At 34.2% G+C, this 24,285-nt stretch overlaps 1 protein-coding gene across 1 annotated transcript in view; it reads right to left on the bottom strand.

The window, feature by feature from the left end:
* Positions 1 to 371: 371 nt before the first annotated feature.
* CFAP54 (cilia and flagella associated protein 54) overlaps positions 372 to 24,285 on the bottom strand; it is a 102,449-nt gene continuing 78,535 nt past the window's right edge. The window contains exons 53-69 of the mRNA XM_088166104.1: positions 24,025 to 24,127; positions 22,605 to 22,743; positions 21,541 to 21,698; positions 21,159 to 21,344; positions 19,834 to 19,960; positions 19,377 to 19,529; positions 18,235 to 18,340; positions 15,661 to 15,766; positions 14,823 to 14,912; positions 14,166 to 14,307; positions 11,838 to 12,035; positions 10,411 to 10,604; positions 7,267 to 7,452; positions 5,947 to 6,050; positions 4,962 to 5,148; positions 3,520 to 3,597; positions 372 to 909 (exon numbers count right to left, since the gene is read on the bottom strand). Of these exons, the coding sequence (XP_088022230.1) occupies positions 790 to 909; positions 3,520 to 3,597; positions 4,962 to 5,148; positions 5,947 to 6,050; positions 7,267 to 7,452; positions 10,411 to 10,604; positions 11,838 to 12,035; positions 14,166 to 14,307; positions 14,823 to 14,912; positions 15,661 to 15,766; positions 18,235 to 18,340; positions 19,377 to 19,529; positions 19,834 to 19,960; positions 21,159 to 21,344; positions 21,541 to 21,698; positions 22,605 to 22,743; positions 24,025 to 24,127 (2,377 nt within the window). The 3' untranslated portion in view covers positions 372 to 789. The remainder of the gene's footprint in view (positions 910 to 3,519; positions 3,598 to 4,961; positions 5,149 to 5,946; positions 6,051 to 7,266; positions 7,453 to 10,410; positions 10,605 to 11,837; positions 12,036 to 14,165; positions 14,308 to 14,822; positions 14,913 to 15,660; positions 15,767 to 18,234; positions 18,341 to 19,376; positions 19,530 to 19,833; positions 19,961 to 21,158; positions 21,345 to 21,540; positions 21,699 to 22,604; positions 22,744 to 24,024; positions 24,128 to 24,285) is intronic.

The following is a 24,285-nucleotide window of genomic DNA, read 5'->3' as shown; positions in this document are numbered from 1 at the left end:
CAAATTCTCCATCTCAATCACTGGAACATTTGAGATGCTCCACCCATTGAGATGGAGAATATGCTCAAGGATATTGCTTCAGGTAGCTTTTGTTAGGACTTGTTTGTGTTTCTCAAGCACTTTAAAATAATACTTAGAGCAACATTCAGAAAGGTTCCCCTAGCTTTTTAGAATGATATAAAACATATTCTGTATTGTACCATTTTATTCTTTGCACTGCCTTGTTGGGGGAGAGTTGTTTATTTGTTTTGGAGGTTTTGTTCTTTTAAAAAATGCTATGAAATTATGAAGACATCTGAACGATCACTTGCAACCTCAATAACCTGAAATGCTATTTTCCAAACAGATGAATGAAAGAACAAACTCGGTGATGATTTTAGCCCCTCCAAAAATTCTCAACTTCAGAAATAATACCAACTTTTGATAACTTCAAAAGCAATTTTTAAATTGCTGATGAGCATACAACTTCAGGGAAAAAAGGACTATCTATTAGCAAGAGCTAGAAGGCTACAAACTATTCAGCTTTTCTGAACAATAAGACATTATTGAAAAGCTACAAAACCTCTTATAAAGAAACTACTTACAAAATATTAAATTCCTTAAAAATTATTTTCATTTTAAAAACTATTAATGCTTAATTAATTAGAAATAAGCTAAAAGTGAAAATTATAAAACATAACAGGAGCCAAATCCTGGTGTGATTAATGAAAATTTTACATTAACACTAGAACTCAAGTCTAAGTCTGTAACATTCAGCTAATAACTGATTAAGTTTTTGCAAAATAGCATTTAGTGAAGCAGAGAAATGATCCAATCTAAAAGATTTCCTTCAGTTATTATGCATCCATTGGCAAGATCAAACATATCTTCCAAATTTGTTATTGATTTCCAAGTAATATCAAATGGGATCTGAAAGGGAAAAAAAAGAAAAAAGAAAAAAACCCAAATGAATAACTTTATTAAGCTTAGAGGTACCAAAAAGTACATATATACCTATATGTATATATATATTTTATATATATTTGTATATTGGTATATATATATATATATATATACAGGTATATACCAACATACATACACATATATACCAATAGTTCCATATAAAGCCAGATTTCTGAACTACAACCAGTGAGTAAGTTAGAAATATTTATTGGCTTGGTATAAATTTGTGGTTCATGACATCTCTTGCAGGAAACTAGTAAAATAGGATTCAAGGGAGGAAACCTTTATGAACAGTCTTGCTCACAAAATTTATTATGATCACCTGTAGGTAAAATGAAGAGCAGCAAGAATGGTCAGTAATTTGGAAGACTTTTCCTAAGATAAGAAATTGAAGGAATTGAGCTAACAGTAAAAGGTGAAATAGAGGGCGATGATGAACTGGTTTGAGTGTCCATTGAACACAGAGAACTATTTAACTGATTTAGGTATCAACAAAAAATAATTGAAGGAAGAGTTGCTTGGAACAAGCTACCTAGGGAGGTTAATTTTTAATGCAATTATTTTATTTATAAATTTGCTTCTAACATTTAAGATTGGAGCTTCCAAACATTACACTTTATCTCCCTCAAGGACATAGCTACTCATTAAATAGCATTAAAAACAAGCAGGCTGATAATTTTTTATTCTTAAAACATGAGGAGTCAAAGAATTTTAAATGAATAATTCAATGAAAATGCACTTTTTCCATTTATAAATATAATTCAGGGCTGAATCAAAAGCACTGTAAGACACATAGACAGAAAAAACAGAATCAAAGTAGAGACAGTAGAAACACTATGGATGTGTGACAGTTCAGACAATGAGAAAACAAAGACTACAAATTAGAACTGACTTTGTCCAATTAATTCAGCAGATGATGCGCAACAGAAAAGTGTTTGGTGGGGGAAAATGATGAAAAACTACATATGAGAAATCTATCTGCTGCCTTCTCCTGCATGCTTGAAAACAAAGGGATTGTTCTATTCTATGATGTACATAGTCCCTCTCTGAGCTTTCTCTCTCTGGCTGAGACAGGATAAGCACACATACAAGTTATATGAAAGTTTGGAAATGCTACTTTGAAATATGCTATACATAATGAAGTGCTAAGCACCCTACAAGTTCTGTTGGCTTCAGAGAAGAATGAAGATTCTCAGCGTTTTGAAGGATTAGGCTTCAGCTGTTCAACAAAAACTCCCATATCTCCAAGCATCTTAGTTTAAAGTTTATATTTGAAACTTCATGATGAAAAGCTTTGTGATGTTCCACTTGTTGAAACATTTTCGTTTGTTGTGGAATTTAGTGAGAATAAAACAGTGCCGTAAAAATCATATTCTTAATAGGAGAACACCAGTAAATTTGCTCCCTCACTTCTGTTGTAGATTCACAAACAAAAGTAGACAAAGTGAAAGGAATTCACAAACATTTAAACAGTTCCAGAAAGTTTCCATGATTCTGTGAAAGTTTGTCTATATCTTTTCCTAGGAATATATCAAATCTTGTTACCACAGAAGAAACTTCAGTGGGCTCTGAAAAGTGCAGCTTTGCCGAAGGGATGTGGGTGTATTCTGATGCACTGAGAAAGCCAGATTGAGTGATATGAAGGCCTGGGAATCGTTTTAAGAGAGAACTTTCAGGATGGATAATGAGGGGTGGCAAGAGTGGTGCAATGTGTGTCGAAGGGAATTGTGTACTCTCAGGTACTGGACTGCAGGACACACAGGACAGCACGAGATTCTCCCTGCTGTAACAGGCATTAGCCCAACTATTCTCAGATAAAACTCAGATTCTGTTCTGGTAGGAAGAGCTCTCTGACTGGAAGAGTACAGTGGATGCCCTTTCCATTATCATTCCATTGTGAACAATTACTGACAAGATATTTGAGGATTAGTTGAGGGAGGGATATGTTACAGTGGATTCCAGAATCTCCCGTGGAGTCCCTTGAGCCCTGGCAGCTGTGATCCTTCCCTGATGTCCCCAAGGTGGCTGAGAACACTGGACAGCACTGCTCCCCACCACAGGCCAGTTCCCACAGTCTCTTCTGGGATACTGGCTGCACTGGGTAACAGGATGAATAAGATGTTTTGTGTAATGGTGTGCTCTCAAAATATGTCATGGGCAAGGCAGAGAAAGCTAACAAAAATTAAATAATCAAGCCTGAATAACTGCAAAAATGCAAGAATGGAAAGAAATTGCATTTGGCGATTGCATCATGGAAATTCACTGGAGTCTGTGTAAACAATGACCAGAGAGTGGTGGATAATCTGTATTAACCATTGTGAGCAAAAATCCCCTTGTAATACATTTTTGTGTATGAAAATTGACTCTAATGAACAGTGAAGATATTCACAGTTTGTAATCATAAACATTGTATTTTATTTGTAAAGAAGATAAAATAAAACCAAAACAGAAAGTCCAACAATGAGGAAAAAAATGGGAAGATGCTTAGTGGAAGATGCTTAATGCCGTGTTTCAGTTAATTCGAACAACTGTTTTATTTTAGGAAACATATTTTTACTCTTAACGAGAACAACATACCTCAGTTAATGGAGAGGACAGGGCTGGACCAACAGACAGCAGTGCTTTGACTTCAGATAAACACCTTTTAGCAATGTCCTAATGGTATAAAACAAGAAAAAACTTGTACTATCTGTGTAGTACAAACATATGCTGTACTACCAGTCTCCTCTGATAAGCTAACAGATGGCTCAACCTTACAAAATTTTTCAGAATATTCAAGTTTTATGTTATTCTAATTGAATTCACAGCAAAATAAACCTTAGCTATTAATATAAATTTTCTGCAACACAAATAGTTGTGTTTCCTGTACAAACACAATGCCCAAATCTTGCAGTTTCTACTGAGGCAAAATTGCTCCTGATTCAGGTTTTAAATCCAGTGACTGAGCATAATTTTGCTATGTGTTTACTGAAGATATGATAAGCAAACACCCTGACAAGATGATATTTATACATTTATAATGCATGGCATGTTAATCTTATTAGTATTCTAAACATTGTTTTACCAATTACTGAAGTATATTAATGAAAGTTTGAGCAAACACCTTCAGGTAATCAGAAACACCCACTAAAGGACAGCTCTGTCTTCCCTCCTGAAAACAGTGATTGGCCAAAATATCATTTGTTCTCCAAGCTAGTCAAAATACAGCCTCGTAATAATAGCACAGTGCACAATTGTCACTGTTTCACAGCATCCATCAGACAAAATGACAGCCTCTACATCATTAATCATTTCACATAATAGATATAAAGAGAATCCTGTCACATGATAAATGTCTCCCACTTTGAAAATAAACGTCTGTTTTGCCTTGGCATTTATCAAGCAGCACTTAGGCTGTGGCAACATTGTATTCCAATGACATTATCTCAAACAGAGCACATGGAAAATTCTGAAATTACCTTTTGTGTGTGTGTATGTGGGGAGAGTTATTTTCTTGTGGACCATATTCAGCCTTGCTAATAAAGGAAAAGAGGAAGATGGCATAGAGAAAATGAAATTAAATTCAGTGCCAATTTTAGTCATCTCTCAATAACGTTATTAGAAGGTTCTTATTTCAGAAACCACTACTGCCCATTATACATTGAAGATGTGTAACTGATGTTTAAAAAGCACTTTTGGGTTGATCACCAAGCTAATTTAACACACTGCCGAGGATTTTCAGATGTAGATTACTATAAATTAGGTATCAGTTTCCAAATCTATGTACCTGAAGACATAGCCTTTATTTTCAAGTAAAAGGTTGAAAATGCCTGGGTTTTTTTCCTAAAGTGACAAGCAATATTTAAGGAAAAGTTAAATATTAAATGAAGAGTGAAAGTACTTCAACTTTTCTTTAAAGTGGTGAGGAAAGCTTACGTCTGCCTTTATTTCTGCCTTCCAAGCTGCCTGTTATTTATTTCCCCAAAATAGACATTTTAAATCAAGTCAAACACAAGAAGAGCTGAACTATTCTCACTTACTTCTGTTTTTTCATCAAGATACACTTTTGCATCACTCAGTTTGGGTTTATTTGAAGGAATTATTTTCAAAGTTTCACTTTGCTCAAGAAAGTTTGTAGGTACTGAAATTGAAAAGCTTGTAGGACCTTGCATCAATACTTCAACTTGCTTCCTCAGATCAGACAATTTCTCCCTTAAAGAAATAATGCTAAAAGAAGACAAAGATTTTCATTATTACTGTTATAAAAGAACAATATTTGTTGTTTCCAGGTTATAATTAAGCTGACCTAGCTTTTATTACATATTGATTAGGTTTTATATTTTCTTTCATTTCAGGACTGATCTCATAATTTTACAAAAATAAGTTTTACATTTAATAAAGTGGAGATATAGAATGCATTAGCTTTTTACATTAAAAATGGGAGGTTGTGTTTTAGGAATGCCTCTCTAAGAAAAGGTTTTTTCATCCAACCAGCACAAGGGTGGCAGAGGCTGCCCATTATTTCTTTCCTTCCACCCACTAAGCAGTTCTAATAACTTTCAAACTAGACGAATGACAAGGAAGAAATGCAAAATGCCATAGGATGTAAAATTAAGGGCAGAGTCTGGTGCTACAACTGAGAAAAATTCTTGCATTCTCAGAGTTGTAATATGGGATGGAGAAAGTAGGTGATCTCTGAGAGAATGGGAATAACTGCTGGGAGTGCTTCCTAGATCTGCTACATTGCTATGCCAGTGTAATATAATTAGCATATGTTACTTGGTTCTTTAAGAATCAAAATTAAAATGCTAATGAATGCATTGAAAGAGCAACTGTTTAGCTGGTTTTAACACTGTGTACAACATCTTACAGTTTTTACAGTGAAAAATCTTTGAAAAGCAGAAATGAATGCTTTTAAAGATTTACAGCTCTTTGATATTTTGTACTTTATTTTCTCTCATCCTAAATGGCTGATTGATCTTTAATACAGCATGAAATAACAGGACAGAGTCAGTGATTATTTACCTAGCCAATGGAATCCACAACTGGCCTGAAAACACAGATGTACTAAAAATCGCAATGTCGCCAATCTTGACAGGGTTTGTATTATAAGCATAAAGCAACAAAACCTATAAAAGAGAGGGAATGGGTAAACTGTAATGCAGTAGACCTGAACTATTTCAGTGATACAAGAGTACAATAAATATCAAATACAGTACTGATGAAGCCTTAGATAACTGACCTTCAAAAAAGAGAGGAGTGTGATTTCATATAAATTTATACTACACTCAGTTTTTATAGGTTTTAAATTAATTGAATTAAGTAAACTGTATATAGTTACTATGAGTTTAAAAATTAGGTAAATCCCATGGTGTCACTATCAAAATCCCAGCGTTGTCCTGATCCTGGTCAATCATATGCATGGCTGTCATCATGCTAGGTTTAAATCCATGCAGTATGCATAAGTCACCAATCTAATATAGCCATACCATTATAAGAAAATTAAATATAATGTTCTCATCTTTCAATGCAAGAATTTACTAATGTGGTTGAAAATATGCTTCCTAATGGTAGCTGAACATTTTGACTATGTGGAAAATAGAATATGGCATTCATGCATTATTTGCTTTTAAGATTTGTTCCTGGTTTTCTGATGATCTGTAGGGCCATGCTAAAGTTACCTGTAAAACCATATTAAAAGGTATATTATTTACATTACCTTCACAGGGTTTCTATCAGTTTCTTAATTAAGATAAATAGGTCTAATAGAAATTTAGAAACATATCTGCTATGCTAAAAGTTTTGAGATCATAGATTTTTATTGCTGTAGCAGAAATTTTACCTAGACTTTGTTCCCTTGTGTAAAGATAAAACAAATTCCATGTCATAGTCGCTCACATTCCTGCAACTCTCCCATCTCTTTCATCTTTCATGTTCAGTCTGATATTTTAGGAAAATGAGGCTTCAAAATCCTATTTTCCCTGTATATGCTTTGTATATCCTTGCTTTTCCAAGAGTCTCACACCAAACTATTATTCAAATGTATCAGTCAGGTCTACCCAAACTTAGAGTGGAAGTCTTAAAGACATCAGGGATTTACAACTGGCAGGAATACAGCGTGGCCTGGAAGCTCTGTATGGGAAAGAAAAGGTGGGTTTTTGGCCTGCCAACAAAAGACTGTCAGGGCATTCTGTTTTTCTAAAGAGCAGGTTTGCAGCAGAGTAAATAAATTCTTCCTATCAGCATAATTCGATTAAAAAGCTGATAACTCCTAGCACAAATATCCATTGGAAATGAGATTTAATTTGCTCCACTACCTAAGGAACTGCTTTGCTCTAGTTATACCTTAGTTTCTGAATCGTTTGATGACTTTGCCACAGAAGGAATATACCACTGAATGCTGATTTCCTTATCTGGAGCTCTTGCTGCCTTACTCTCTGTCCGCTCACATTCTTCTGCAATGACAGAAACTGGAGAAGCTGTTCTCACATGTGACACTATTGATGTAATGTCAGAAAATTCAAGAGACATCTGAAACACAAAATAAAGGTTTAAATTATATTTTTTGTAGCGAAACAGGAAAAATCTGTTATAATCTAGCATCTACTGGAATTGGTATGACTTTCATCCCAGCATAAATATATGTTTATTTTGGTAAATGGATAGTTCTTTAAAGTGCCCTTTTTACCAAGACTTTTCATAGCTCATGTGATGACACACTTCTAAAGGTAAAACAAAGGATTTGTAGGCTGACTTAGAAACACCTACAGTCACAATGATTGTTGCCTTTGACTTAAAATCATTATGGCATTATGAGCTTGGCTCAAATCTGTTATTTGTCACACTGATGATACAAAATTTAGTGATGAAAAAGTAATTTGTCAAATATACATATTGATAATTAAAATAGGATTCTGAATGTTAAAATAATGCTTTATTTATGCTTACCTATCTGTTTTCTCAGCTGTGCAACTAACAAAGGGTGACACCTGCTGAAAATTTGATCACTTAATTTGTGAGGATTTGTTGTATTTTATAAAATACATATGGAATATTATGAGAGGTTTCATCAAATAGCTACTGTTGGCTGTCATTCACCAGGGAATTAATGCAGCAATATTGTGAGCCAACATTCATTCATGAACAAAATCTTTTCTAAAAATTGTGAAATATTCAATTTAAAGGCTGAACAGTAACACACCATCTCTATTTTTTAGTGTTACACAGATGTGCAAAGAACACTGGCCAAACTGTTGCATTTTCAGGGAATGTGGAAGCTATTTGGAAGGGTGCTAATATGTCCATCATTGATTCCAAAATGTGGACTCTGAAAACAGCTCCCTGGGAAGTTTCAAATTTTGAATGTTTATTGCTGAAAAAATTGAGAATTTTACCTACTTTCTCTACAGAAAATTCAGCATATGACAACGACAAGACAGTAAATCCAAATGAGCAGAAGATGGATTTTTCACAATAACCTAATTTTACACCATTAAGCAGTTACCATCCCACATGAAACCTCAGTAGAAGTGAAGGTAACGATGAATCCAGGCATGTGGATGTCATAAATTCGAGCACATGGATGTGCCTTCAGTGGCCATAACCCGTGGCAAGCCATGAGGTGAGCATGGAGGACCCACCCACTACAGCCTGCATCACCCACCATCCTGCTAGCATGGACTGTGAACAAAACTAGGAGAAAACACATATATGGACATGGGAAGAGCCTAGTTTATGCTGTTCCCCTGAACTAGAGCTCTTAAAATTCTATTTTATGCTATATATTGCTTTCTAAAATGTGTGTTATGGGTTTTTTTCACTAAACTGCATCCTTTGCGTTCCTATTCATGTTGAATCTTTTGGAAGAAGGACATTACAACTGCTCATGTCAAACTGGTGGGTTGCTGAATAGTATACATAAATATTTGTCTATTCAATTTTCTCAAAAGCCTGAAAACAAACTGTCTTAGTTAAGTATTTCTAGTCCTACTTACTGTCATGGACTAGAATGAAAAACAAGCATGAAAAATGTAACAAGGCCCAGAATTTTAATTACAGACCTAACGTAATTTGGATTCTTTGGTCAGAAGACCTGAAAAAACCTTCAAGAGTCAAAAATAGAATACAGAGATAGATGTAAGTGAAACAACTTCTTACCTAAAAAATTATTATTTGAAAAAGTATGTCTATTTGTACTGTTAAAACTCACAGTAATAAATTACAGTTACAATTTTAAAATAACATCTATAACCTTCTGGATGGTTAAAGCTTCTAAAAATGTTGTGATAAAAATCAATGAATCTTAGAATTTAAAAAAGTATAAGCTTTATGCTTGTTAGCTGTCTACAACAGTGAAGTTAACACATGATTATGCAGCTTGCACCCGTCATGAACATGACAGTGAGCTCTGAAGCTTATTATTCTAGGATACTGTAATACTAATTATGTCAAAAAAAGAGCAGACAGAGTAAAATAATTTTTGATATATGATGGCTGTTATAAATGTCACATACCATATATTTACAATTTATTCAGTGGCACAGTCAGCTCTTTGTTAGGAAATGAGTAATGATATGCTGTCCAACACTGCAGAAAGTTCACCAGCTCTAGACAAGCCACTTTCGCAGAAGTACTTTTATTCATTTTTATAATATACCAAGTACTCCCTCCTCAAGGCTCCCCTGTCTCCATTTAATACTGAATATAATAACTAAAAAATAAGCCACAGAGAGTGATCTGTCATTTTAAGTTTTAGTATTAGGATAATTATTAATGTGAGAAGTGGGATTGAGAAACTTTGAAGACAATTATTTTTACAGTGAGTCTTCGAAGACAAATTTCAATCGATGTTCCATGACGATGTGCCATGGTCAGTGCAGAGTCCAGAATTCTAATTCAAGATTCATCTGAGTAATGTATTCTGAGCTGCCTGCATTTGAAAGCTCAAATAGACTGCTCATAAGCCAGAGATCTAAAAAGGCTTATTTTCTAGCCAGCTGATAATCAGTGAAAAAAAATTGGCATAAGAGACCTTAAAAAATTTTTGAGAAAATATGATGTACAGATTTTTTGAAAATGTTTTTATTATAGACTAAATTAATAATATAGAGAGTCGTATATACTAATTAAAAAACTAACATCAGGACAAAGATGAAGATCTAAAAGGTATAAAACCTCAGTCCTTATTGAGTAACAGCCAACTTTATTAACCAACACCTTTTTAAATATCATTCTGCTTAATCTCCTAGAGTCTAAATACAATGACTATGGGATGGAGGTTATTTTTGCAGGAATGAATAACACAAGGATATTTACATTTGTTAACTACAAAATTCACTGCTTGCACAGGATTTTGGTTTTGTACTGATCCTCTGCATAAATAATTTCATTCTCCTATAGTGCTCCCAGAAATATAACCACTGAAATTACTGAGAATCTGAATGAGATACCAGTATTGTATTTCTGAAGTGTTAGAAAGAACATAAGTACCTCTGAAGAATCAGTTTGACTACTGAGTGATTCTTCTGCATCATGTAGTTCTACTGGAAAATTCTCAAGACAACACACTGAATATTCAAACAAATTCTTTTCCAGGAAGGAATGCATTTCTGCTATGCGTAGAACAATTCCCGTGTCAGAAATCAAACCAAGGTGTCCATATCTTGCAAAAAGTGATCCAGGTGCTGCGTTAGGGACAGTTTTAAAAGAGATTTTTAAAAATTACATCATTAGTTTTCATTAAAATGTCAAGTTACTACAGCTACTGTATATTCATAAATTTTGGAAGCATAATAAAATATGTAAATAGATTCAATATCAAATAAATGCATTTCCAAAAGTTATACTGACTGTCCTTAAATATTGGTAGCTTATGCCGTTTGTAATTTTTCACCAGTGATTAGATAATGAAACAAACTCTCTCCAGACATTATAAAGTAATATCAAATGGGACATATATTTTGAGGTGTAGGTACTTAAATTCAGAGTGCAAGCAGCAGTAGGCTCACTAGATGCCTAAGCACGCACTAGAATAAACAAGTATTTATTCAATACAGTCAAAATAAGCTTTAAGAGCTCTTAACACCCCTAGGTCTTAAGACTGTTTAGACAGCTAGGGGCTGATGAGCTGAGTTTCTCCCAGGCTCCCCAACACGTAAGTAAAGCTGAGATTTATATGCAGGTTTTGACACCTGCTTGTAGATACCTTCCTGTCCTTACAATTCTGTGGTGAGCCAGAATACTTTCATTTGGTGCTGCAAAGAGAAAACTCAGCCCTCTCTGGAATTGTTATTTGCAGAGTTGTTAGGTTTCTCTCTGAACAACACCTCCATGTACAATGCGGTATTGTTGTCACCTATTAGGTCATCACTTGTATATCCAAAAGCTGGTCATCACATGTAGCTGCACAGCATTAGGGCCTTGCAATTAATGGATTCTTACTCTCTTTGAAAGGTCCTATCTATTACTATGTTGTGTTTACAGTGAAATAACCCAAGCATGCAAATCATACCTGGTGTTTTATTCAAAATACACTCAGTAATGCTCAGCATTCCCATTTACCCTACACTCAGGTCTCTAAAATGGATTTGTTTATGATGTGACTTAAGCTTGATTTTTGTAGAACTAAAAATAAATATAGATTATTAATTTTTTATAAATGCTTCAGATAAAGTAATAACAATTAAGTTTTGAGGGAGGCCTTCCTGGTATTGTGGAGGCTTATGAATATCTATGATTGCAGCATTTGTAAACTGACATAAATCTGGATTTCCATGAAGATTTTTTTGCATTTATGCAATTGAAAGTAACTCAAAATTAGGCTATTTCAGATTCTAGCCTTTGAATCTGACACTGTTGGCCCTCAAGAACAGTATCTCATCTGTAGCAGTTTTCTAGAAGGAAATAAAAATATATACCAGATAGGTTTGTGTTATAAATTCTTTTTAAATGATTGTGGTAACGAATCATGAGAAACCATGTAATTGTATGTTTCTTCGGGGTGGCCTTGGCGGCAAGATTCTCTGTTCCTTCTCTTTCACTCTGACAGTCTTCTGGGATTTGTTTGTTTTCAGTAGAAGATACTTCAGGAGTTTCAGGGACAACATTGTATCCATCTGCAATTCCATAAGAGTTCAAAAACATGAAGTGCTTGGAATTCAAGAGCTATTTCTACATTGTGTTAGAATTGACTAATCTGTAACTAGAAGTATAATTTGTGGAACTGCTTATATTTTTCATACAAGAAAAATTATTTCTATTCTGTTTTAATGTGAGTTGAAATAGTAAATAGCCTTAAAATTAGTTGAAAACTCTTTCTCAGATCATGGGCAGGAACCTTACTAATCCTTATTCAAAACGAGTAGAGACCAAGGTGCATTCTCTCTGAATTTGATTATAAAACCATTATTTCTACACTTTGTTCAATAGAAAGTATTTACTAAATGGAAACAACACAAGAAGTCATGAATCATAACTGCAGCAGCTGAACTTTCCACTTATGTTGATGCAAACTCAGAAGTATTCATTGTTAGTTTTAATCCTTCATCCCTTTTAGATATTAAGCACATTTTCAACGAACTATACTTTTAACTGTGAAATAAAACAAAAGATAGTATTTTCTTTTGCACTGCCTAAAAGTTGTATTTATGCAGAAAGAGGAAAAAATTGTAAGTACAGACACCAGTACAGCGCTGCTTATATTTAATACTGCTTTTTACTGTATTAGTACATGGCTCTTTCAAAAGCACAATTCTTCACCTCTGTTTCTCACTCCAAATCAAACAAACGTTATGTTATAGTGATTCCTAACAGTAATCTTTCAGGAAATAACTATGAATGCTTCTACAAAAGCTGAATGTCTCTATTGCTCCTGATATTTCACTGTCGATGCCAAAAGTTTAAATGGCCATATTGTCTTTCAGATGAAAACTTAAATATGTGTTTCACTAAGAGTTTTACAGAAAATATTTAGTGTGCTATGCTAAGAATTTACATTTCAATTTACATTTTTGTGTTTTGGTCTACTATTGCTTTTCTACACTTTCTATTATTCTTTGTATTCGCTAACAGAACTATCAGGAGAAACACCTGCTGCATTTGCTAAAAGAAAAAAATGATCTGCAATTATAAGCAAATGGAGCTAGTACAAAACAATCAGATTGAAAGTCTTAGCATACAACACTTGTTTTCATAAACCAATCAAAACACATATGTTTAAACACTGTACAGTGTGCAGACATGGCTCAGATTTGCCAGCACCTATCAAACAGAGCAATTTAGTCTTTGTTAGTCACTTGGGATAATTGAAATTAAGTCACTGAACCCAAATTTTATCACTAAATTAATGGTTTCTAGTTTAAAAACAAACATGAATATTTTGCCTTGGTGTTTATATAACATCTAGCAGTCATTATCTCAGAATTCCTAGTTTCACTGTTGGGGGGGGTTTAAGATCAAAACCTTTCATTTCATCCACTCCTTTAGCTGAAAAATAAAGGCAGAATTTAGAAATAAAGCAGGCAAAGTTCTACCAAGCTAGTGGAAACATATCTAAATAATGATCCATTGGATTGGAAAGACAGTGACAATTTTATTACACTGGCTTTGACTTTTAGAATACAGTACCCAGGCAGAAAACTTTGCAAGAGTTTGGGCTCGTTAGTTTTGGTGGGTTTTGTTGTTTGTAGTTTTGTTTTTATTTTGTTGGTTTGGTTGGGTTTTTGGGGGGATGATGCAGGGAGAGAAGCTAGTCAACACCAACATCTCCTTGCAAAATCAAGAGTAAAACTGAAACTCTCCAAGGGAAAGCTGATATACCTAGGGAAAAAAGAGTTATAAGTCAATATTTGAAGAAAAAAAAAGAAAATAAGCAGTGATGACTGATAGGGAGACCAATATCTACTTTATATGTCTGGGGAAGTCCTGTACCAAAGGACCACCTGCTTTTCCAAAATTATGGCAGTATTTGCACCTTGACTTTCAGAGCCACAGTATGAAAACAAGGAATTTTTCTTAACGTAATGAACACATGCACAGGCTGATATTTAAAGACCTATGAAGTCTCTATTTAATATTTTGTATTGCTGTGCATGATGAGGCTTTTGGTTTTACTTTCCAAAACTGCTATATAATTTTTAATAAATTATAAATAAATAAATAAAATACTAAATTTATTACTAGATTACATGGCATATATCACTTATTATTTATTTAATTTTCTGATATTACTAGGTATAAAGGAATACCAGATATGAAATCTCTGTACGAAGAAAAAAGATCCATAGAAGCAAACTCTGGGATTTGTTGTTGCACTTCATCCTTCATGTTCTGTTCTTTAACACTCTTCATTCCAATTACCAGCTGAGAAGCAAGCATAGCTTCACTGACCTAAAAATGACAATTATTTTATTCGGGACTTGTTCACTACAGAATTTATATAGATTTTAAAATCTTCGAGTAGCAAGATCAGGACAAAAAATTTATTATTAAACATACTACATCTTTAAAAATTAAGAAAATATTCTATTTCTTTCTGACATAAGGTACACATTATATTTAAATAAATCATTACTGCTGACAGCTTAATTACTACATAGTGATTTCAAACCAGGTATCCTCATCTGGCTGCCAGTAATGTCTGCCCACACATCAAATACATGTGCACACATATCAGGTCATGTGCCATTTTATTTGCACTGAATCAAAGTTAAGATAAACAGAGTCAAATCTGTCCAAGAGAGATTAAATGCATTATTCAGTGTCTGCTTTAATTTTATTAAACAAGACCCATGCCAGAAATTTCAGAAAACCTTAACACTCCTGTTTGCATTGCCTTATTTGCTTGTGTAAGTAGAATAAGAAAATGTAAAAAAAAAATTACTTCTTCAGAATATTGCACTAACCTGTGAAGCTGCTCTTATTGCAACCCAGGCCTGTACTTGGTAGACTTCTGATTTTATAGCCTCCTCAGAAGACCGTTCTCCAGAAGAGGTCTAAAAATTATATACCAATTCATAATCAGGATTCTAAATAAATTACAGCAGAATATATTCTAATCATAGAAGAAAGTCCTCCAGCTTATAAAGTAATTTTTAAATTTGTAAGTCACAAAAATTGGCATTGACTGCAAATCCATGTATGAATTGCTAAAAATGAAAAAAATTTCCAGAGCATACTAATTGGATGCTCCTGGAAAAAGTGTCCTCAGAGCAGCTACAGTCACTACTCTATACAGTGTTGCTATCATATTCTATTTTTTTTAATCTTAATTACCTCTTTTCTTCAATGTTACAAATTTTGCTTTCCATCTATGGCTTGTAGGAACTTTAATGTGCTTAAAGACACTTCTATTTCTCATGCTGTCATTCATATTTGTATAGAAAAATTGAAATCTGATGAAGTTAGCATTTAAAAAACCAGGTTGGAATGTTAAGTATATTTTGCAAGGTCTGAATTAATTCGTATATAATCATAAATGAAAAAGATTATATGAAACAGTGAAAACACTGTTGGTTCTGTATCTTCCTATTTTATACAGAAAAATATTTTAAATATGCTCATTAATGAGAGATAACATCAAAAAAGATCAAATTCTATTATATGATTTCTTTATGTGATTTTTCTAGGAGGACTTTCAGTATCAGTATGATGTATAAGTCACTGCAAGTAATAAAATGGCAAGGTCCAAAATACATATTTCCTGTTTTGAAGAAGCCACTGCCCAAAAGATGGAAAACATACACTTGCTTTGGAAGGCACCAACTCATCTGTCTCTGATACATCCTCATTATTTTCGGCAAAATACAAATATGATAGTGCTATTTCAAGGTATGACTGTTTTATTAACCTGTAAGAAACAACACACAGAATAATCAGCTTTACTATCAAAGTAAGCATTACAGTGATACTGACTCCTGCAATAAGACTAGCTAGATACCTCACCAAATAAATCATTCATCCAGTCCCCATCATCTACTTTAAGTATAACATCTTTCAGAAATCCATGGGATCCTGTTTTAAAGTCATGTGAGTCTAAAACATCCCTATGGTATGCTTAACAAATAACACCTTGATTTAAAAGTACATCAAATATAATTTGCATTATTTGAAACGAATATTCCATAAATAAATTGCACATGTTTAGTAAGAAAACCGTAATTCTGCAAGGGAAGTGATCTCTCTGTACTCTTTGTCTTCCTTGATCAAGTTAAGGCATTTATCCATTGCCCTGGTTTCCCTGAAACATAGGTAGCTGAATTTGGATATCAATCAAATTGGGTCATCAGTCAAACTCTCCTAAGAAGCAGCAAAAATACCCACGGTGACCAAAAGAGACTTTTGTTTCCTAATTGGGCTCAGATGAGGAACCTTCTTAGTTTTGAGTTCTGTACAAGAAAGTTTCACATCCTCAGACAGTGCTTGCTTATTCCCACTCTCCTCCTATGTTTCCTTCTCTTTTCACTGATTTTTAGAGTAGTATTGTAAACTAAACAAAAATCATAGAAGCATAGAATGGTTTGGGTTAGAAGGGGTCTTTAATGGTCATCTAGTCCCACTCCCCTGCAAGGAGCAGGGACATCTTCAACCAGATCAGGTTTCTCAGAGGCCTGTTCAATCTTACCTTGAATGTTTTGAAGAACAGGGCATTTACCACCTCTCTGGACAACCTATTGCAGTCAATCACCATTGTAATAAATGTCTCCTTATATCTAGTCTGAATCTACCTTCTTTTGGTTTAAAACCATTGCCCATTGTCCTATCACAACAAGCACTATTAAAATCTCTATCTCCATTCTATAAGCCCCCTTTAAGTATTGAAAGGCTGCCAAAATATCTCCCTGGAACCTTCTCCAGGCTGAAAATTCCAATTCTCTCAGCCTTTTGTCACAGTAGAGGTGTTCCAGCCCCTCCTAATTTTTGTGGCACTCCTCTGGACCCGCTCCAACAGGTTTATGTCTTTCCTGTGCTGAGAACTCCAGAGCTAGGTGCAGTACTCCAGAAGGGATTTCACCATATCACAGTAGAGGAGCAGAATTACTCCCCTCAACCTGCTGAAAATCATTATACCTGGAGAATTTCTCCAATGTTTCTATTCCCTATAGGTTGATAACAGTCTTTTTATGCAGTTTTCTCCTGGCTCTGAAGATTTCTTCAGATCTCACTTATGAATTAAATTCCCCAAGCATAGCAACAAACTCCTGCTCACATAGTTGCTATTCTGGACAGACTCTTACTGCACAGACTTGCTTATATAGTACAATAAATTCCAGCTTTAGTACAACTTGTGCAAAGCAAAATAAAAAAGTCAGAGTACTGCACAGTTGAAGATTGAGCAAACGAAGAAGATGGCAAATTCTACACCTGGTTGGCAACAATTTAGTTAACTGTCTAGTCTTGCTAACAAAAAAGGATGTGAGACATCAAGGAACAACTTTAATTAAATAATCCCAAAGATATCACAGGGCTTGTATAAATGTAAGCAGGATGTTAAGTTCTCTAAAACAAGAAAGCCATGGTCCATTGATGTCGCTGTATATTCTTTTAGAAAGATGGTAGCAAATTAAATAAGAACGTAGCAAATTATACTTGCAAAACTTCACCACAGTCCATTTCTGCACCATCTTCCATCATGCTGGCTGCTTGTTGAGGTTTATTACTGTGCTATCAGAGTTCTGGTTCATTAACTTAAGTAACAGAATACCCGAACAAGCAAGGTAAATTGCTGCCTTTACACTGTCTCTAACTAGATGTGGCACATTATTCATTTAGACTGGTCAAGAAACAAAAAAAACTGAAGTCCAATGTATCAGAGCTGCTTGACAGAATTTATTGACTGTCTTGGTTCAGCTCTTCAGGCATCTTCTAGGCTGATAACTAATGCCAAAGTCACTGTCCTGATATCTGTTTCAAACACATTTCCTACGCTCCTTCTGCCTCTGCTCTTCCAACTATTTCTGGCTGGTAACCTTTTCAAGCTGGATTTCTGTTATCTGGAAGGGGGCAGACCACAGCTCATCTTCTGAAATATGAATAAACCTGCTGTTGAATTGATAGCTCTGTTTCCAGTGTTGACAGATAGGGTACAAATTTGGAAATAGAACAGAAAGCTTTAACTTGTGTAGCGTTAAAAAATGCTTTTAAATATTCTTAGCATTTGTTTTAAATAAGGGAACTAATATCCACTAGCTCTTCTCTATTGAAATAAAACTCTAAAAAATAAAAGAGAAGTCCCACACAAAATCTCAAAAAACTGTTTAAAAATTATATTCATGTATGATTTAAGCTCTTTTCAAAGTTATATAGATAGATTCTTACTCATATTTTTGATCATGTTGCTGGCTGAGCTTAATAGCTTGCAACAGGGTTTCAACAGCTTGAGACTTGTTATGGCCTGCTTCAGTTAACTGGCGCTGTGTCTTACCTTAGAATGAAACACAGAAAGTAGATTTTCAATATGTGAATAATTTTTCTTCTATAAGACCCACCCAATCTGTTTTCCCCTCCAGTTAAACAACACAGTACATTATCTATTCTCCTCCTGATTAGCAAGATCTTTTCCAGTTTGCTTAAAAAGGTAATGCACAATGCTTGTATAACAACTGTCTTCATAGAGTAGCAAAAATAACTGAACTTGGGAATCATAATGACCACTAACATTTCCTGATCCCAACTAGCAGAGCATTATATATGAGGAGTTAATGAGCAGGCACAGGCCTGTTATGTGCTGTACTGCACACACAGTGTGGCACTCAGGCCTGTGTTGTGCTGGGCACATCCCACAGGATAAACACAGCCAGCTTGCTGTAACAGAAGAGCCTGCTGGCAGCATCTTCTCAGGTACCTTTCTGTAAAATGAAGCAAGAGGTTCCTATGTGAACGTGCTTTTTGTTTGACAGTAGGAATGATGAATAGCATTGTTTTCTCTCAAGAATAGCTAAAATACCAAAATGAAGCAATTTTTCAAAAACAGGATTTGCATGTTGTGCTATATCCTGATTGGAAGCATGTTCAATACTGCACAACTTGGAGTCCTCAGCCTCTGCAGTAATAGGACACTATTTACACGATAACATTTTTCTTTTATAGTGTTAACTCCAAAAAAAATGGCATTCTAAGAGATACATCACAGAGACTTCAATGTCTTTCTGGCTGGGATCCTCACAAACCAAAACCTCCTGGTGCAATCAAAATGTTCTTAATCTTTCTGGCCATACCCTCGGATCCCTGATAACATACAGATGAAAGTAGTTCTAATCCAGTTTTGAAATTATTTGTAGAATAATGCATCCTGAACTTCTGTGGTGTGGTAATAAACACAGGAGATAGACCTCCATCTAGACAGTGAGAAATGTCCAAACTTATTCTAGTTTTACAGTAAAATGTCTCCATTGAAAGAGATACCATGTATAACATTGTCTAGGATGGCTCTCGGGATGTACAAACAGGGGTTTATTTACCTATCTGAAAAAGAACTTCAGCTTCCAGATCTATTTTTTTTGTTGCAGATGCTCTGCAAAGATTCAATGCTGATTCTAAATGCCCAAGAACACGTAGCCATTGCAAGCGATCTCTTGCAGCTGTAGAAGCTACTTTTTCAGCTAATGCATGTCCTAAAAAAAAAAAACCAACACAGTTCTTGGCAAATTATTTAGTTGACAACCAATTTATTAAAAAAATAAGCTAATTCCTTAGAAGAAATGCTGCTACATATTTACTGATACAATCCAATTCCCAAAATTTCAAGTGATTGGATATAAATACGAAACTATAATATTGTTTCACTATTGTATGATGCCATTGAGGTTTACCTAGGCCACTCAAAAGAAGCCCAAACTACACCAATCAACCCGTTCATAAAATATGAGTGAAAATTAACTAAAACTTAAAACTAATAATGAGTTGTGTTTTTCTTACCAATTTTCATTTTGACTTGGGCTAGCAAGTTAATATGTGGCAGGTAGATATTCTTCGTGGGTAAGACCAGGCAAGTCAATGTACGGTCTTCTATTTGCTGTTCAATGAGTTCACCACAATCAAAAAGCTATGAAGAGAGTATGCTCAGTAAAATAAAGTTGTAGACAGCAAATCCAACAGCAGTTTGCAAAAGTAAGTTAGGTATTGCAAAACTGAAGTGTCTTGAAAAGAGCTCTAGAAAAGGATTCAGTATTCCTGAATTATTTTACTTTAGTTTGTACTTGTCTTGCAGAAGAGTCTTGTGACAATAAACAATTTTAATGGACTCTTGATTGAATTCAATAACATTAGGCTTTGGTTTTTAAAAGAAAATTCCCTAAAATCAGTCCTTAAGAACTAGATCTCACAAGTAACCAAACCCCTGGAAAGAAACTGTCATTCCTACAAAGAAATCTGACATGCAGCAAAGGCTGGAAAAGAAAAAGAAATTAGAATGTAGGGGCCAGTCAAACCTTTCATTCATGGAGATAAGACAATGGGGAGACACTGTAAAGTGTCAAGTCACTTGAAGGCTAGCAAGTCTCACAGTTGGAAGTTTGAGTCTGAAGTGATTCATACGATTCTTTATTACTTAGGGAAATAAATATTTCAATGGATTAAACTTCTGTTTTAGAAAATATGAAAAAAGAGTTTGATCTAAAAACTTTTTTCAATAACCTGTACCAAGTTCTGATAAAAATGACTATTCTATTTTTGGATCCCAAATAAGTAAATGGTTTAGTACTCTCATAAAGTTCATGTCTTTAGATTTGTTTTTTTTTTAATTGCATATTTAAATATTTACATAGAAATTATTTCTTTATACCAATTGTAACAACCTACCAACTAAAAATATCATGCTATTTTCAATAGATTGTCCTGATTTCAATTATTCTAAGACACAAAGTTAAATTCTTGGATGCCTAAGAGTTAGTAATTTAATGAGATCTACATTCTCCCTGAAGTGTTGAGTATGAACATGTCCCTCATAAGTGAGTGTTCTGCATCTCTTTAAAAAGTCAAATACCTGTTTCTTTTTTCACATCTGGATGTGTATTTTGAAACTATTTAATATTTTTTAATTCTATGAAAATACCAGACTACATATGATGAGTATGGATAAAGAATTTGGTAAGATGAACGACTTCTTTACACTATTCTAATGCAGATGAAACTGAAGGGATCAATTACTAGGAATAGTCCTTTTTAATAACTGATAAAATAGCTTCCAGGATAAATAATTAAGGCTGTTGGAAGGATTTGGAAATGCACTGACATATACTCACTGCTTTAATGGTAAGCTCATGAGCCGAAACAAGCAAGTTTAATGGTTCTACTGCAGAAGAGCAATGTTCTGAATCCTCTACTATTTGCAGAGGCAGTATGTCTGCCAGGAGAAGCATACTTTTCACAAGAGTCAAAGAAGCTGGCAGGGAAATAAATGTATCCTCTTGGAGCAAACCGATGATTTTCTGTGTGGACATAGACAACATAAACCAAAGTAGTTACTATCTTCCTGTCTATTTATGAGGACAAATCACGCAAAGTGATAAAAAAATCTATTTTAGAGGCACTATTTCAAGCTTATTTAATGCTGCCATCAGCTGTTCTGACTACACCAAAAACGCATCAGAGAAAAGTGAACAGTTTTTTCCTTTGGGTTCAAACCTGCAGAAGAAGTTTGATGTCTGCCACAGGACGTTTTTCTTGCAGGTCAAGAATAGCAGCTTGAACCATCACTTCAGCCTGAGTGTCAATATCACCAAAGGCTTCTGCCTCTAATATAACTTCTTTTATCACACTTCTGCGCTCAGCCCCATCGTTTCCTAAAAGAAGAGAATATATGAATAGTAAAAATACAATAGAAAAGAGTATTGTGCATTCTACCATTCCTAAGTAACAGAAAATATGATATTATAAATTCCACGTTGCACGTGCACCATTTCATCAATTTTGTGTCAAATTTACTTTTACTTTCTCTTACTTTCTTTTTAAAAAAGAAAAAACACTTAGTTTCTAAACTCCACTAGGTGTAAGTTATCCAAATACAGGTTTTTATGCAAGCCACCAACATAAATATTATGATTACTTTAGATCTGTTCTACTTATTTAAAATTTGATTTTAGTTAAAATTGCAAAATAGTAACAGACTTCAGAGAAATTATCCAGAACTGATTAAGTAAGAGTTTGGCAATAGACTTAGACTGATTTTGATACTTAAGTGGACATCAGAGTTGTTCATAGAGCCAAGGAATGAAAAACATTTTATTCATAAGCAAACTTCAAAAAATGTATTTTGCAATATCTCTCTTAAATATTAAAAAAAAAATCTAGAACATTTTTAGGAGCTATGTAGGGATTTTTCATTTATTGTAGATATAGAAAGAAAAAAAATTTTGAGACTTTTAAAACCAGAAGCAACAGCATATTTTAAATCAACCGTACTTTCTTAATTACACTAGAACATTTAAAATTTTAGACACAATTATCAAAAGATAATGACCATTAAACGAAAATTAATATAATACTTTCTGTTTTCATTTTCTAGGAGACAATGTGCTCATAAATATATTTTCCTTATTGGACTTGATGAACTTAATATAAATAATTGTTTAGTGATAATACAGCCCCAGAACTAATGCTAGTATTTTTTAACAATGAATAAGAATTGTGTCTGTATAGGCTCATTTGCCCATTTTAATCCCAAAATCTAAAGCAAGGAAGTGTAGTACCTTTGATATGACCAACACCGTGTATCTGTGTCACGAGTGCAGTCACTAACATTGCTCGACACCTCAGCCACAAATGTACATTCATGAGACCTCGTGCTGTTACATGGGGAGGGAGCTGAACACCTTCAGTGGTGGAGTCCTAATGAGTACCAAAAGCAAGAATAATGTTACTTTCTGAGTAACATACTTTACTACAAATACCAGGAGGCCATTTATTATTTAAATTTTAATATATATAAAATAATGTTAAGCATTGAATATTAAACCACTTTTTACATAAGACTCCATGAATATATCTATATACTACATTTGTTATGAAGAATAATTCTAAGAGTTTGGATTTTATTCCACTCAAGCAGGAACATTACACAGAATTCTAAGGCACATAAAGGTCTACTTGTAGAGCAGGATCAGTATCAATTTCTGGTACCTCAATAATGACTAGAAAGAAATTCTTAGTTTTTGATTTCTAGTTTTTTGTGTTTCTTGTGTTTAGAAACAAGTATTAGTGTAGTACAGCAAGTGTTTGTGAGAATTCTCAGCTCAACTCCCTGTGTTATCTTCATATATTCTAAAAAGTCTTTCTACTAATAAAATTATCCATTTCATGTTCTACTATTTCTTTCAGCAAGCAATCACTGGACAATGTACCACCTGTATTTTACTTGTAAAAAATTATCATGCCTGACTTGCATTGATGCAAATGAGGAAAAAAACACCTTAGTTACTGGCTACAGGACCATCCTAAGAAAAGAAAGGAGCAAGTGCAGAGAGACAGAAGCCCCTGATATGCAACACACAGAGAAAATAATTACATTGCATGCAAGAAAGTCCAGTCTCAACATACATTACAAAATCTCACTGCTCAGTTGCTCTGTCCATGTGAGTCAGTTTGACTCACAGTGCTCTGAAGAGTGACTGTGTGGTGTGTGACCAACAGACTTTCCAAAGCAGAGGTCAGAATCCCTATGTGCTGCACAACAGAAGTCAGCTGAAATCATGTGGAATACAGCAATAATGTGAAACGGTCCATCTGGTTCTTTGAAAGACAATTCAGTCCCCAATCAGAAAATCTAAAGTACCTTAACTGAATAATATAAAATTTTCAACTGATAGCTATGTTTTTCACTTCCTTTTTGTTTGGGAGGTTTTAAACAAAAGATTTTCAGTGCTGCCATTTGAGAGAAATAGAAACTGTAATTCCTAACCTCATACAAGTTATAATGATGATTACACACACACTGAACACACCTACAAGCAAGCAGGTATCCAAAATGTGTCAAAGATCTTTTTTCCCCGGGTTAATGATAACCACATAATACAAATAACTCAATGCTCTAATATTATGAAAATCAACACTTAATACAAGAAAGATTCATATATAAAGACAGATAAGTTTAAAACAAATATCCATCCATACCAAACACTCCCTTTCTTCCTTTTCTTCTTGAAAATGTTCCACGTCCATGCTAAGAACTTTTGCATCTTGGAAAAGTCGAATTGCAGAGAAAGCCAAAGCAACACTGTGGTATAGAGAAATATTATTTTTAAATATTAATTATATTTGCCACTTTATGATTTTATTAAAATACTTTAGTTTTTACTGTGTCAGAGACGTAAATCACCTTTACCAATTTTTGCTTCAGTAAAACAAGATTGCACTCAGACTATTTTCTAAATT

This window comes from Sturnus vulgaris, chromosome 5 (genome assembly GCF_052056855.1).
Source record: "Sturnus vulgaris isolate bStuVul1 chromosome 5, bStuVul1.hap1, whole genome shotgun sequence".
Classification (NCBI taxonomy): domain Eukaryota; kingdom Metazoa; phylum Chordata; class Aves; order Passeriformes; family Sturnidae; genus Sturnus; species Sturnus vulgaris.
The sequence above is the reverse complement of the archived record's forward strand: the minus strand, read 5'-3'. Positions and strand labels throughout refer to the sequence as shown.